A 16,144-nucleotide genomic window follows, 5' to 3' on the forward strand; every position below is an offset into this window, starting at 1 on the left:
ACAACTCGGAGTCCTGTCACGTGCAAAAGTTCGCTGACGACTATGCTATTGTGGGCTGCATCAGAAGTGGGCAGGAGGAGGAGTACAGGAACCTAATCAAGGACTTTGTTAAATGGTGCGACTCAAACCACTTACACCAGGACACCAGCAAAACCAAGGAGCTGGTGGTGGATTTTAGGAGGCCCAGGCCCTTAATGGATCCCATGATCATCAGAAGGTGACTGTGTGCAGAGGGTACAGACCTATAAATACCTGGGAGTGCAGCTGGATGATAAATTGGACTGGACTGCCAATACTGATGTTCTGTGCAAGAGAGCACAGAGCAGACTATACTTCCTTAGAAGGCTGGTATCCTTCAACATCTGCAATAAGATGCTGCAGATGTTCTATCAGACGGTTGTGGCGAGTGCCCTCTTCTACACGGTGGTGTGCTGGGGAGGCAGCATAAAGAAGAAGGACGCCTCATGCCTGGACAAACTGGTGAGGAAGGCAGGCTCTATTGTAGGCACGGAACTGGACAGTTTGACATCCGTGGCAGAGCGACAGGCGCTGAGCAGGCTCCAGTCAATCATGGAGAATCCACTGCATCCACTGAACAGGATCATCTCCAGATAGAGGAGCAGCTTCAGTGACAGACTGGTGTCACTGACCTGCTCCACATACAGACTGAAGAGATCGTTCCTCCCCCACACTATGCGACTCTTCAGTTCCACCTGGAGCAGTAAACCTCAGGTTTAACATTATTCAAAGTTATTGTCTGTTATTCCTTCATTTTTATCACTCTTTAATTTAATATTGTTTTTTATCAGTTTGTTGCTGCTGGAGTATGTGCATTTCCCCTTGGGATTAATAAAAGTATCTATCTATCTATCTGAAAAACAAAAAAATTAAAATTTCTGTCTTACATATACTGTACTATATTTAGTACGACAGATTATTTAATTATTGCGTATATTTTAATTTTCAGTTTATTTGAATAATTCTTGTAATACCTGTGCTTGATTTTTCTGAATATATTCTTGATTTTGAATGTAATACTTCTAAAATGCTGAAGCATGAAAAAAGATTATTAAATAACTATTTCACTTTAAAAAAGGAATTACTCAAACTGAATCAAGATTTATATTTTCCTGCACATAAAAATAACATATTAAATATTCATACAGTAATTCAATAGCTAATATTTTCTGAATTGATAACAAAGAGTCCCATAATATGCTTGTTGAAAGGAGTGACATCGGACACCATCGGAAGAAGCCAATCCGCTATAGCAACAGCTACTCCCGGAGTATGACAGCCATCAGACCGACCAGACCAATTAAAGGAGTATCCACCTACAGAGATCTGGCCAGTCCCCGGTCTGCGCACTTCAAAGAGTGCTGTCACTGAAATGCGGAGTTTACGCAGCTCCTCCGACAGCAGAGGAAGATGATCATCTTACCAGTGAGACAAAATGTTCCATGCGCCCACCTGTATGGGCCACCTCAAATTGGGACCCAAGTGCTGCCATGCAGCGGGTGACGTCTCAGCACCACACCAGTTCCGATCCCCAACAGACCTGACCCTATTGGCTCTCTAACGGTTACGACTCTTCCGAGGATTGGGCTCCCGAGGGCTTTCCCCCATCCCCTTCATGACGTGGGAAGTCTTCCTATGGGTGGCTGCAGCAGAGCTACTCCTGCAGAGAGCAAAAAGGGTCCTTTCTGTAGTCTAAGTGCTTTGTGAAGTTTTTTTTTTTTTTTACAGTGGCTGGAGTTCCAATCCTGCCACCAACCCTCATGATTTCCCTGCAAGTTGGAGGACTGCTTGCAGGGCTGGAGGACCGCTTGTGCCTTGCCTGTTGTCTCAGTGTATGCTCCGACCGCGGTGAGTGATATCTCTACAAGGGAGACATTTTATTCACAGCTTCGCTGGGTGGTTGATGGGTGCCCATGAGGTGACACTCCTCTGGTCACAGGTGACTTCAATGCAACCACTGGCACTGACAGGGCTGGCTATGAGGGTTGTCTCGGTCCCCATGGGTCTGGTGACCGTGGTGAAACTGGCTCCATGTTCCTTGACTTTGCTAAAGGTCGGGGCTGCGAAACGCTGGATCCTGGTTCCACTGCCCTGAACCGCATCGTTGGACTTGGTACTCCAATACTGGTGGTGTGGTGAAGGAGATCGATCACATCCTCGTGGGCAGACGCTGGAGGCTCTTGCAAAACTGTATGGTCTACAGAAGTGCCCAGTTTGTGAATTCGGACCACAGACTTCTTGTTGCTACTCTTAGGATCCAGCTTAGGCCAAGTAGGTTATCACCTACTAGGAAAATTAGCCTGGACTTGGCCAGACTCCAAGACCAGGCTGTTTCTAATGAGTTTGCATGCAGTTTGTGTGATGAACTTTCAGATTTGGGTGCAACCTGACATCCTAATGTGATATGGGAGACCTTCCAAGACAAGATCCTGAAGGTTGCTGAGGGTTGTGTTGGTGTTACTGGTGTTCCCAGAAGGTGGTGTTTCATCATCGAGAGGAGTCGCAGCGCATGACTCAATGGCAATTCTGGTCTGTACCGGGAACTGAGAAGGACTACTGCGAGGGCTCTGAGGGCAGATAAACAGGCATTTGTTAGAGGAATCTGTGAGCAAGTGATACACCATCTGTGGTCTAGCGACTCACATACTACTTACAGAGGAATCAAAGCATTACACACATCTGAATCTGTTCCTCTGAAAGTCGCAGTTAGGGCGACTGATGGAACGGTCCTTACGGATGACACTGCAGTTGTGACCCACTGGGCTGGCTACTTTGAGCAGTTGTTCAAAACTGTTCCTCTGGCTAGGACGATGGATATCTAAGGATCCACAGTTCTTGGGGCTGATCCTCCAATTAGCTGTGAACCACTCACTTTCACTGGGATCAATAGGATCCATGATCACTTACTCACCTACCAGCAAACGAACAGTCTGGTTTTATGCCTAAGAAGTCGACCGCATCCTAGCACTGAGGGTTCTCATGGAACGCAAACGCGAACATCGGCAGAATTTCTTTGCAGCCTTTATTGATTTTGACTCAGTTGATCGAGCTGCACTGTGGGACATCCTGAGGGTTCACGGGATCCCCTCGAGGTTGCTGGATAACATGGCTGGCCTGTACACTGGTATTGTGAGTGCTGTGCAGAGTGGAGGCAGGACCTTTGAGTTTTTCCCAGTTGATTCTGGGGTTTAGCAGCAGTGTGTTCTTGCTCCTACTCTGTTCAATGCTTGTATAGACTGGGTGTTAGGCAAGGTCGTGGGGTCCAGCGGCTGTGGGGCATTTGTTTGTGAAGAAAGATTCACAGACCTTGACTTTGCTGTTGATGTTGTGATCTTCGCTGAGTCAATGGAGACTCTGATCGGGGCGCTCGAGAGACTGAGTGAGAATTCTGAGTGTCTGGGCTTGCGAGTGTCTTGATAAAAACCAAAATCCAGGCCTTTAATGACCTCTTGGGCACAGCCATCAGCAGTGTGTTTGCCTTGGTTCGTCGTGTAGTGGGAGCGGCAAGTTTTACTAGATGGGGGAAAATAAATACTTCTAGTCACCCTGTTCCAGCTTTTTTAATCACCTAAACACAAATCAATTTAAACACTAGAGTTCTGTACATATAAATGAATGCTGAATATAAGTTAAACAGTTTAGTATGTACATGTAAACAATCTCAACAATATTACAGTTTTTTAAATTACAATACTAACAGCTCATTCTCTTATCACACACTACATCTATAGTTCCTATATACAAAATAATTCCTGTACAATTACCTTGTAAAATACAAGATATAGCATTAGCTATACAGCAGCACCATACGGTAGATTTCCTGGATTAGAAGAAGTGGCACCACAAAAATGAGACGCAATTTAATGTTTTATGGAAAGCAATACTTCAGACCTATAAACTCAACTTTAATATTTAAATTAAAGCTTAGCTCAAAGGATTTGTATGACAAAATATGCACTGTTTAGGTTCTGATCTGCAAAACATCAGCTAAAATTCTCAGTAAAGTACACCATACAAAAATAAGACAACAAGATCAGTCAGGATGACATAGCCTTGGGTCAGAAACATGGTTTTGTCTAGAGTTTTGAACTTCATACAGTACTGCTTCCTAGTCCAGTTTGTATTTGGTCTCAGTAACATGGAAGGAAAATATGCAGTAGTAAAGTTCCATCATTTCAGAAAAGACTTATTTGACAAAGGTTTTCAAAAACAGTTTACAACATGGTAAATAAGTCATTCAAGAAAATAAATTACTTCTTGAAGAGCAGACAGAAAAGAAAATGAGGGATCAAACAGGCAAAGACTAAGTGACATGCAGGCCAAATTAGGCTGGTGTGTCTTAGTCTGACATGTCCCAATTCTGGGATCACTCTAGAAGAGTCTCTCTGCATTTCCTGACTTACCATAACTGCCACTAAAAGGTATGCAATGGGTGTTTTATCTGAAATTCATAATTTTCTTATCCTCTAAGATTTCATCTCAAAGTGTAAATAACATGATTTACTCTTAAATGTGAAAAAAACTTACTTAAAAAGGTAAATGATGCACAAACTAATGTAGTATTCAGCAAACAAAAAAGTACACCTTTGTAAATGCTTAGGAAAAAGCATGATCAGCATGTTCATGAATGCAGGTTTAAAGAGCACCTCAATGAGAACCAAATATGCCAGAGTTGTAATACCTGATAAAGAGGCAGACAACTCTGACTAATGTGTGCACTAGTAATTTAATGTCCTTCCGCAGTAAGTGCGTTGCAGAGATTGTGAATTCTCTATATGTCAGAAGGAGAGAGACTATCTACCAAAATGAAATTTGGCCATCCATAATTTTAGGGTTTTTTTTCCTGCAATTTATAACATTATGTAGCCTTGTTCATAAATATGTTAAAGTGCATAATTACGGCAATTATATGTATACCATTCAGGTTTTCTCAGTAGTATTGATGGAACCTTACAAAAAGACTTCAGAAAAATTCAAATCTTTTTGAAACCACAAGATCCAATTAGTGTTATTTTCAAACATGAAGCCATTCCATCCCTTTTTCAAAGAACTCTGGTGATTACTGTATATACTGGATTCTTGTCTTCAAAGCTGCACTTGTTTCAGTTTTCTTTGGTTTAGGCAGGCAAGAAAAGTCATCATAAACTCTTCTTTTATACTAAGCTGGAGTCAGTATCCAGTTGAGCTATGTCGTCTCTGTAAAGAAAAAATAAAACTGGAAATTAAAAAAAAAAACATATCTTTGAAGACTGAGTAACACACATTCATAGCTGTTTTTTCCTCAACATCACAAAGATGTGCATATTAAGTTGATTGGGAATTCTAAACTGGCTGTGCACAAGTGAATGTGCCCAAGTATGGCTTACAATGCCTTGTTCAGGGTAGGTTCCTACCTTACACTCAAGTGCTGTGATTGTATTGCGGGAAACCAGAACCTAACAATGGATCAAGTGGATTTGAACAGACAGTAGATGGGTGAATTCACATTAGAGCTGGTATAAATGTCTTCCAGTAGCTCTACTGTTCCTCTACTTGTGTGTTTTGCCTTACATTTTTAGTAAGTTACTGCACACTGGGGAAATTCCAAAGAACTAAAAAATGACAAATATTATCCCGTTAAATAAAAAGAGTGTCAATGCAGATCGAAGAAAGTACAGGCCAGTAAGCTTAAATGTATCACAGGTAAATTTAATAATAATAATAATAATAATAATACATTTTATTTATACTGCACTTTATATAAACAATCTCAAAGTGCTACAGAGTAAAATAAAGTAATAAAACAAAATGACCTAAAAAAAAAAAAAAAAACTAATAAAATACCTTTCTAAAAAGATATGTTTTTAAATCTCGTTTAAAAACATCAATCGACTGTGGGGCTCTCAGGTAATCCGGGAGGGCATTCCATAGTCTCAGCGCCACAGAAGAAAAGGCCCTGTCAACCATGCTGCTGAGCTTAGTTCTGGGAACTTGAAGAGTGTTAATGTGTACAGAGTGGAGGGAACGTGAAGAAGTATGATGGGTAAGGAGTTCCTGTAAATAATGGGGGCATGCCCATAAATACACTGATGGGTAAGGAGGGAAACCTTATACTCTATTCTAAGTGAAACAGGGAGCCAATGAAGGGTTTTCAAAATAGGAGTGATGTGGTCATACTTTCACACCCTCATCAGAATTCTGGCAGCACAGTTCTGAATATACTGGAGTCTCTGGATACTCTTACCAGGAATCCCGATAAAAAGAGCATTACAATAGTCCAACCTGGAGGAGACAAAGGCATGAACAAGCCTCTCTGCATCCGCCAGGGTAAGTATAGGGTGGAGTTTAGCAATGTTCTTGAGATGATAAAAAGAAGATTTACAAAAGATATTTAATATGAGTGTCAAAAGTGAGTTTAGAATCCATTTTAACACCCAAATTAGTGACAAATATAGAAAGAGGAATGTTTTGACCAGAGAATGTAATACCAGTAATGATAGAAGAACGAAGATGATGTGGTGTGCCAACTAAGATGGCTTCTGTTTTGGATCTGTTCATCTAAAGAAAGTTAAGCCTCATCCATGCCTCTATCTCCTCCAAACAGGTAGTCAAAGCAGATGTTGGCACAGGAGCATTAGAGGAGGTGGGAGTAGTCCTGAGGTAAAGCTGAGTGTCATCAGCATAACAATGGAAGGATAAACCATGTCTACCAATTGACAGTTCCAAGGGGAAGCATATAGATGTTGAAGAGAACAGGGCCCAAAACAGAGCCCTGTGGGACACCACAGGTAACATTGTGGGTATAGGATTTTGCGCTACCCAAGGCAACGTACTCAGTTCTACCAGTCAGGTACGATGTAAACCAGTTAAGAACATTTCCAGAAAGTCCAATAGTGTATTGCAGGCGATGAAGGAGAATGTTATGGTCTATAGTGTCAAAAGCAGCTGTCAGATCATGAAGGATAAGTAGAGAAGGAGAACCAGTATTTGCTGTCATTAGAAGGTCATTAGTAACCCTGACCAGGGCTGTTTCAGTACTATGGCCAGGGCGAAAACCAGACAAACTTCTCAAACAAGTTATTCAGTTTGAGGTGATCATGAAGTTGAGCTGCAACTATTTTCTCCAGAACTTTAGAAAGAAATGGAAAATTGGAGATGGGCCTATAGTTAGAGAGAACTTCAGGATCAAGGGTGGATTTTTTCAATAGAGGTCTGATGACAGCAGTTTTTAATACAGAAGGAATATGACCAATCAAAAGAGAATGATTTATAATCCTAGTGATAAGTGGAGAGACGGCAGAGATGTTGGCCTTCAGCAGAGCTGAAGGAAAAGGGTCCAGGGAACTAGTAGACAATTTCATTTTCCTGATAATGGCCTCCACCTCTTCCCATGTGGTAACAGAGAAAGAGCAAAGGGGCCAGACAATCTCAGACAATGAATTGACAGTTGGAAACGGCAGGTTGTCCATGGTAGAGAGATGCAAGCAAATGTTATCAACCTTTTGTTTGAAAAAATTGACATGCATGTTGCACCTCTCATTGGTAATCTTAGAGTAAACAGATGAAGGAGGTTTTAGAAGGTGGTTTATAGTTGAGAAAAGTTTTTTGGGATTCCTGGCACTATTACTAATAATAGTGGAATAGAACCTGGACCGTGCAACCTTCAAAGCTTCTGCATACGCCCTCTTATGTTCCCTATAAGCCTGTTTATGAACAGTCAATCCAGAAGCCTTAAGTCGCCACTTAAGGACACGCCCAGCCGCCTTCATTTTTCGCAGCTCACAGGTATACCAAGGAGCTGAGCACGAACATGAGACGGACCTAGATGTTAAGGGGCGTGATGGTCCAGGAGGATTGCTTAGGGACTGGTTGTAGAAATCCACAAGGTCATCAACAGTGCAGGAGATGGTAAAATCAGAGGAGAGACATTTAAGGTCCAAGGCCAAGGCATCCACATTAATGTTCTTCAGATTTCTGAAATGAATCTGTTGTTTTGGTTTGGTACAAGAAGAGAAAAAAGGCAGCTCAACTGACACTCTTTATGATCAGAAATACCAAGATCATATACTTGTAGATTACTAATTGAGACAACATTTGAAATGACCAAATCAAGTGTATGACCCCTAGAATGTGTAGGGACATTAACATATTGTTTTAAATTAAGAGAATCTAACAGCTCAAGGAAATCAGCAGTGAGATAACCTGTGGGATTGTCAATTTGAATATTTATATCTCCAAGGATTATGATGTTAGCAGAAGTAGCACAAAGTGTTGTGAAAAGGTCAGTCATTTCCGGGATGAAGACAGAATTGGGTTTTGGAGGTCGATAAATAAGGAAAACAGTCATGGGAGTAGGGGGCTTACATTTAAATGCAAGGCACTCGCAGGTAGATATTGCGGGTAGCAAGACAGGGGACAACCCCAGATCCTGATGGTGGATGATAGCTAAGCCACCACCACGGCCAGTACTGTGTGCTGCTTCCTAGTAGCTGTAGCCAGAAGGACAGGCTTCATTTAGAGCACAGTAAACCTCTGAATGGTGCCAGGTTTCTGTTAGACACATGAAGTCAAGTCCTTTCTCCCTAATATGTTCTTCAATCAATGTGGATTTATTACCAATGGATTGAGAGTTAAACAATTCAAATTTGACCAATAACTGTGGAGTAAATCACTGTAAAGGTCGTAAGACATTAAAATCCACTCCATGCAGATTAAAATCCGCTCCATAACACAATTCCAACCGAGGATGTAGGGATATCGCAGCGTTTTTTTTTTTTTTTACAATGGCTCGGGTATTTCCCATGCTAGAGTGCAGAGATCTCACAATACTTCCAAACTTAATAGCAGTTGGGGCAACGGTGCTCTGATGACGCGTCAAATGTGTGACGAGTGACCAGAAAGATGGAATGCCGGTAGCAGAGCACTTTTGCTGATTATGAAAGACAAACTTTCGACCAGAGCCTCTATGAATGTAACAAGGATGGCGAAGAAGTCCAAGCGGCGAACATTCAATGCCACCGTCCTCTCCCTGAGAAATTTATGGAATGAAGGGAAAGATTCAGCAGCACACTGCAAGAACAGTTTTACTGAAGAGTCAACATGGCTTCAGAAGAGGAAGGTCATGTCTTACCAACATGCTGGAATTCTATGTGGAAGCAACAAAAGGATATGATGAAAGTGTAGCATATGATATAATTTATCTTGACTTCCAGAAAGCATTTGATAAGATGCCATGTGAAGAAGTGAGAGTACAGGGTGTTTGTAGATGGATGCAAAATAGGACTAAGATGCAGAATGTAGACAGTTATGGTGCATGGAACCCTATCAGAATTGGCCAACGTTAACAGAGGTGTTCAACAGAGGTCAGTGCTAGGGCAGTTTTTAATATATAAATGATTTGTATAGGAATATAAGAAAGAAACTGGTTACATTTGCAGATGATATCAAGCTAGGTGGATTGGCAGATAATCCAGAATCTGCTGAGCATATAGGCTGATGGCCGATGAAATTTAATGTAAGTAAATGTAAAGTACACATAGGAAGTATTAATGTTAGATTTAAATACATGATGGGAAGTCTGAAAATCAAAAGTACATCTTATGAGAATGATTTACAATGCATAGTGGACTCAACACTATCAATTGCGAGACAGTGTTTAGAAGCCATTAAAAAGACAGAAGGTTAGGTTACATAGCACAAAGTCTACAGTACATGTCCAAAGGAGGTTATGCTCAGGCTTTGTAATACACTGATGAGGTGTCACCTGGAGTACGGTGTAGAGTTTTGGTCACTATGCAAAAAAAGGACATAGCAACACTGGACAAACTCCAGAGAAGAGCAACTAGGCTGATTCCAGGGCTACAGGGGATGAATTCAGTTTAAGCAAAAAGAGATTAAGAGGAGACATAAATGAACTGTTTAAACTTATGAAGTGGATCAAGACTGTTAATTTAAAATGAGTTCATCAAGAACATGGGGACTCAGAAACTTGTTAAAGGTAAATTTCTATCTATCTAATACAAACATAAGTTTTTCTTTACATAGAAAATCACAGACACATTAAATAAGTTGCCAAGTAGTGTGGCAGATGCTGTGACTTTTGGGACTTTCAAAAGTATTCATTTTATTTTAGAAGAATTGAGTGGAAAGGACTGGCAAGCTGAATGGCTTGTTCTCTTGTTTAGATGTTCTAATATTCCTTGCCAAATCTACAGTGTTCTTTTTGGTTAAGGGGGAGGTTCCACGCAGTAATTTGGGACAGCCATAAGATGACAAAACTGGACCTTAATTAAATTTTGTGCAGGTGTTTAATGGACAATATTACAATAGCCTACACTGGTGTACCTGCATAGTACTATACTTATTAATAGGATACAGGCAGTCCCTGGGTTACGTATGAGATAGGGACTGTAGGTTTGTACTTAAGTTGAATTTGTATGTAAGTCGGAACAGGTACATAAATTTAATAAATGCTCTTGTTGGCCAACTGTAACCAAGTGCTCTGCCAATGAATGACGGAGTTTCACCTCTCTCTGACCTTTTCATTATTTCTACTTTATTTTCCATGATGATGTGATGGTTTTTCTCTTCTTTACTGTATAACCAGCACTTGCAATCAAATTGTGTTTCAGAGACATTGTTGAAGGCTGAAGACAAAAGATTAAGATGAGCTTTTCTGCACAGCACTGTACACGTTATCACAGCAGGAAGGCACCAGTCATCAACATGTCTGATGTACTGACAAGAGGCAACTTCCTGCTATGTACGTAACAGCATAAGCAGGCTTGTTATGGAGAATGAATGGGGGCATCGATGGGCAGTTCATCACCAGCCTACCTCACAGTCACCTCTACTACAGTATGCTGCCTGCAGCGTCCGCCCACTGAAAACGAACAAGGTGCAGCCAAAGGCGGGTAGTGAATCGCCCTCATTCAATAGGCAGCCATCCGAGGCACACTACAATGCTACCTCCCCACCGCCCCATTCAGCCACAACCGGGTCACTGCTTGCAGCCACCCACTGAGAACAAACGGGGCAGCCGTGTGTGGTTATCGGGCAGTGAAACCGCTTGCCGCCGGGAGCTGCCCGAAGGGACACTACACTGCACGAGCAACAAAATGCCCCCCCTTCAGCCACCGCTTGCAGTGTCCCCAGGTCGAAGATGGAGTTGTAGTTACTGAGGCGCATGCATCACAGCTGCGGCCCTGTTCGTAAGTCGTAGGTTGGATGTCCGTAACCTGGGGACTACCTGTATATTAAAGTTTTTTAGCATTTACTCTTTAAGCATTCAAATGATTACTTTTGATTAAATAGAACATATTTTTGCAATTACTTTGCCTTTACTGCATTACCAAGTGTATGTTAATAAAAACATTATCACAACAAAAATCACTGCACCATAATCTGTCATACTACATAGCTGACTTACAGTAGCAGGTGAAAATTAATTTAATGGAGAAGAGAATAAAAGCATATGAATAATATGTGCCGTGCAGCCTCAAAATTCTGCTCCCAAATCTCTTTTTATCAGGATATTCTATCAGTGGCAGGAGTTATCCCTGGAGAAGGTGTCAGTACACCTCATGGCACATTTGCATATACAACCCCCTCCAGTCATACTAACCCAGGTAAATGTGCAAATTTTAAGTAATGTAATCTGAATGACTTTTAAATAATGAAAAAAACTTTCATCTATTTAATTCTCTTCCTATAGTGTCATATTGTGACTGGCATGGGGTTAATATCCTCAGAAAGCACATCATAAACAAGGTGGTGTAGGTACTCGGTTCTCATCTCTTCACAAAAAACACAAGACAGAGACCAAGAGATTCAATGAATGCATAGATGCCTAAGCCAGTTTTTATTTCAGAGCTCCAGGCTTTTATACAAAACTAAATTTGTATTTTAACACCTGCATCCAGAGAATAAAATAAGAATTTTGTATTTTTTTAAACATTTATTAATGACTATATCTATACCACATCTATTAGTGACATCATCACGCATTTCCTGATGCAGTTAATCTCTCTTACTTTAACTTTATTTTACACACTGCCTTCCAGTTTTATGTATTATTTTATCAGATACCCACAGGCTACAAGGTTTCAAGAAGACCTACTGAACTGGCTGAAACTACTAGAATCTACAAAAAATAAAGTAGGTCAGTTTAAATAAATTTCCATTTCTATATTTTTAAAGAAGAGTGGATGGGCCTGGAAAACCAAATACAATCATGTTTCTCAACTTGACCTGAACTATCTGTTAGCTGTCTCTTTTTCCAATTATCAATGTGCCATCATGTTTGATAGTGCTTCCATAGCATTTAAGACTGAATCTGTAGCTCAGCACATTGGGTTATGCATTCAATATGATTTAATACTCCTTTCTCGACCTAACTGGCCCTAAAAATGATGTCTGTAAAAAGATTTATTCAAATGTCAGGTGTGAAGTTTACCTTAGAAATTCTAGCTTCATTTTGTTTAGTTGACGAGCCTTCTCATTGATTGGGTAGAGCTTGAAGATGAGGAGGCCCATGATAATCAATACAATAGGTGCTGGACATACAAGAATCTTGAGGGTTAAATTCACTGCATCAGCTTGGTTGCACACTCTGGTTTTATATCCAGCAAAGCTGAAATTCAGAAAGGTATCAGGTGAAAAAACTACTATAGAAAGTACTAGAACAACACAGGCCTAAAATTAAAAATATCAATAGGCTAAAGCGCATAAGCAGGTTCAAGAACCTGTTTGCTAGAGTGCTGTGGTAGTCAGTCAATATAATATGTCTCTCTATTTATCCCAAGCTCTATTTTCCAATGGTAACATTGGTAATGGTAATTCATTGGAACAACGCATTTCAATTATGGAGCAGCATGTTTATATAGACTCTTTCTAGTTGACATATGACAGATTTATGACAGAATATCTTATTGCAAGTGCTCTTGCCAAACACACAGTTCCGCAGTTGAAAAACTGGCATACTATTTGTTTTATGAGAAATGCACAGAAACCAAGAAACTCTTCTGTTCACACCCCAGAGTTTGTAACTGACGTTGCAGATTATATAGAAAAAAACTTTTCATAAGCTGACAATATAGAATCTAAAAATGTCATGTCAGCATGTACTCCATTATGTAAAGGCAACTTTTCATGCACTACTTGGTAGGATATGTTTTTAGTTACCTAACATAAAATGGCAGGTAAAACATTTGGCCTGAATTTCATTTCTGATATGGGGCAATCTTTCCCCTATTTATAAAGAATGACACAATTTTAATCTGAGACACAGAAAATATATAATTTGTACTTAGTCTGCTAAAAGCGAAATAATAATAAAATTGCACAAATATATATTTATATATAAAGCACAATTACAATAGTTGATACATTCTGTATACAATATTATTTCTTGAATCTCCTCTATTGACAGCAGCTAACCCTAACCTGGAAAGATCTGTTATTTAATGATTTATACTCACTGCAAACTGAGTGTGGAGATCCCCAGTGAAATGCCAGATGCAAATTTAGTGAAGAAGACATAGAAGGAATAAAATATTGCCTCGTGGCCTTGGGATGTTGGATTTTTTACTTTAAAATCATCAAGCACATCAGGAAGCATGGACCTGTACAAATGAAAAAAATCAGTACCCTGCCAGTAAGATTTAATGATTAAAGTCACCAAATATCCAAAAAAATAATAATTAAAAAAAAAAATGAGTCAACAAATATCCTGATCATACATTATTTGAACAAATAAAATAACTAAAGTTTGTTAATTACAGTTTAATAACTCACCAAGGAAGAAAGAAGGCAGCAGCTACACTAATCCCAGCAGCAACAGAGACTAAGTAAGCAAGGATAAGATTGCTTTTCAGGCAGACAATGAGTATCATGAAGGGTACCACCCACTATAAAGGAAAAATATGTTTCAGGATTAAGTTAGCTGAAACTCAGTTAGCTGCTTAAAACCATGCTCTCCACACATGGCCGCACTATATTTGGAATGTACGAACATAAGAAATTTGACAAATGACCGAAGACCATTCAGTCCATCAAGCTTGCTTGTTTAGCTAATAGCTATGCTGTCCTACTTCTCTGAAAAAAATGCTTATTGATAGTCAGGGACCAATAGTGACTATACCAACTTATATTTTGCCATTGCTGCAGAGTTTATAAAAAGGTGACCATTTCCAGTTACTTATTCAGATCAAATCATTAAAATATGTAGTAAAGTAAATAACTTTGACATCTTTGGTCATTGTGAATATCTATTATAACTCACGTGGAAAACTGAATTTTAGTGCGTCAAATATAAAAGTTTTAGCAATTGATTGATCCTAAAATACAAGATATATTTAAGATACTTTTTTACTGAAAAGTCTCTTACCGAGGTGCCAATGTACACTGCTGTTTTTTTCCCAAACTTTGTGAGAAACCACTGCCAAAATGGGATAGTCAATGTGGCTGAAAGCTAGAAAAAGGATTGAGATTGAAATTATTTAATGTTTTGTTATTCTAATAAAAAGTTTATGTTAATACCTATGTCAGATATTTTTTTAAACAGTTTCTTAACTACTTTTAGTCCTTTAAAGACACATGTTTTCTTTTAAAAGTTATCTAAATAAAATAAGATTAGCTTCTTTATTTAAATAATTGGTCACAATATACTAAAAGAGCTTTAATAGAATTACTAGAAGGATTTTGCAGTTGCTAAAAATCTGGTTAGCAATGCCTATGGTATTATGGACCTTTAATTTATTTTATATTATAATAGTACATTAGAGCTGAATTTTTAAATAATAAAATGTCATTTAACAATACCAATACATTACCAACAATTATATAAAATAAAGTAGCAAAATACTTTTGTATTGTGAAAAATAAATGCAGACATCTGTGGATCTGTAACACATACAATATGTAAATTGTAGGAATCAAAACAGCTACTTTCATTATTACCCGAAAGAGATGATGCACAACATTAATAAAAAAATCACTGTAAAACACCAAGACGTCTCTCTGTGTTAGGCATCAAAAAGCATAATATGAATTATTGGGAGACACTGCATAGTCAATCATGTTGTCATTAACAATCAACAGGCTTGTGATATGCTTTACGATTAAAATTTGACTTTTAAAACACAGAAAACAGAAACACGGTAGGTTTATTCTGGAATCAATTAGAACTAGATGCCTACTGACACATACTATAGTAGCTTATTTTTCTTTTGATTGAAGCATTACTGCAATAAATCACTTGTTTTCTTTCATTACTAGCCAACCCGTGGCGTACCATACGCCGCATAATCAGTCCGGTTTTTTAATGATTTTTAAGCACAGGGAGAAAATTAACATTTGAAAAATTGGTAATGTAATAAATCAGCAAGACAAGCAACATTGTAACAATGCACAGAACGAACCAACACACAATCGTCTGTGACTGAAAACTGGCGGACCACCATCGCGCCTTCTCCTGCCAGACGGAAGGATGGGGGTGCACAGCACTCAGTCGCGGAGTTTGGAACAGGAGGAGAGGAGAAGGACGTCCATTCAGCTCCCTCTGTCATGCTAGTCTGCCGATTTCTCATTCAGTATGCACTGCCCGCTCATGTGCCCACCTCCAAATCGTCACTTGAGTCGTTGTCGTCTTTACACAGTCCAGATGCACCTGTGACTCACGTAGACATTTCATTGCTCTGTGTGGTTTTGGCTGCTTTTCTATATATAATCCACCAAGACACCCGACCACAGTAGTAGCGAGGTGGGAGGAGGGTGTGTACAAAGGTTAGGGACGTAACCAGTGGGAGCGTATGAGTTGCACTTAGTGGGAATTTCACGGTTTGCAGCCCGAATGGGGTTCAACGGCTTACCCATGCCTCTCTGCGCCAGGTAGACACATGCTCAATCTCATGCATAATTATTTATTGAATGCTAAACACTTCTGGAAAGACACGGTTGTCTAAAACGGGTTGGTGTGAGAATACAACAGTAAGTGAATGAAAAGATGGAATTCTGGAGAGAGCAAAATACAACACAATAGTGAACCTGCGGCATAACAAACGCTGTATAATTATTTATTGATGGTTGAACACTTCTGGAAAGACACAGTTGTCTAAAAAGGGAGGGTTTGAGGATACAGCAGAAAGTG

General features: G+C 39.6%; 1 protein-coding gene across 2 annotated transcripts in view; it reads right to left on the reverse strand.

Moving 5' to 3' along the window:
* Positions 1-3,562: 3,562 nt before the first annotated feature.
* The window catches only part of mfsd2ab (major facilitator superfamily domain containing 2ab), a 59,982-nt gene continuing 47,400 nt past the window's right edge, over positions 3,563-16,144 (reverse strand). For both annotated transcript variants that reach the window (XM_039739251.1, XM_039739250.1), the window contains exons 10-14: positions 14,384-14,467; positions 13,792-13,904; positions 13,476-13,619; positions 12,452-12,628; positions 3,563-5,214 (exon numbers count right to left, since the gene is read on the reverse strand). In XM_039739251.1, coding sequence (XP_039595185.1) covers positions 5,172-5,214; positions 12,452-12,628; positions 13,476-13,619; positions 13,792-13,904; positions 14,384-14,467 — 561 coding nt within the window. In that variant the 3' untranslated portion in view covers positions 3,563-5,171. The remainder of the gene's footprint in view (positions 5,215-12,451; positions 12,629-13,475; positions 13,620-13,791; positions 13,905-14,383; positions 14,468-16,144) is intronic.

Source organism: Polypterus senegalus, chromosome 17 (genome assembly GCF_016835505.1).
Source record: "Polypterus senegalus isolate Bchr_013 chromosome 17, ASM1683550v1, whole genome shotgun sequence".
Classification (NCBI taxonomy): domain Eukaryota; kingdom Metazoa; phylum Chordata; class Cladistia; order Polypteriformes; family Polypteridae; genus Polypterus; species Polypterus senegalus.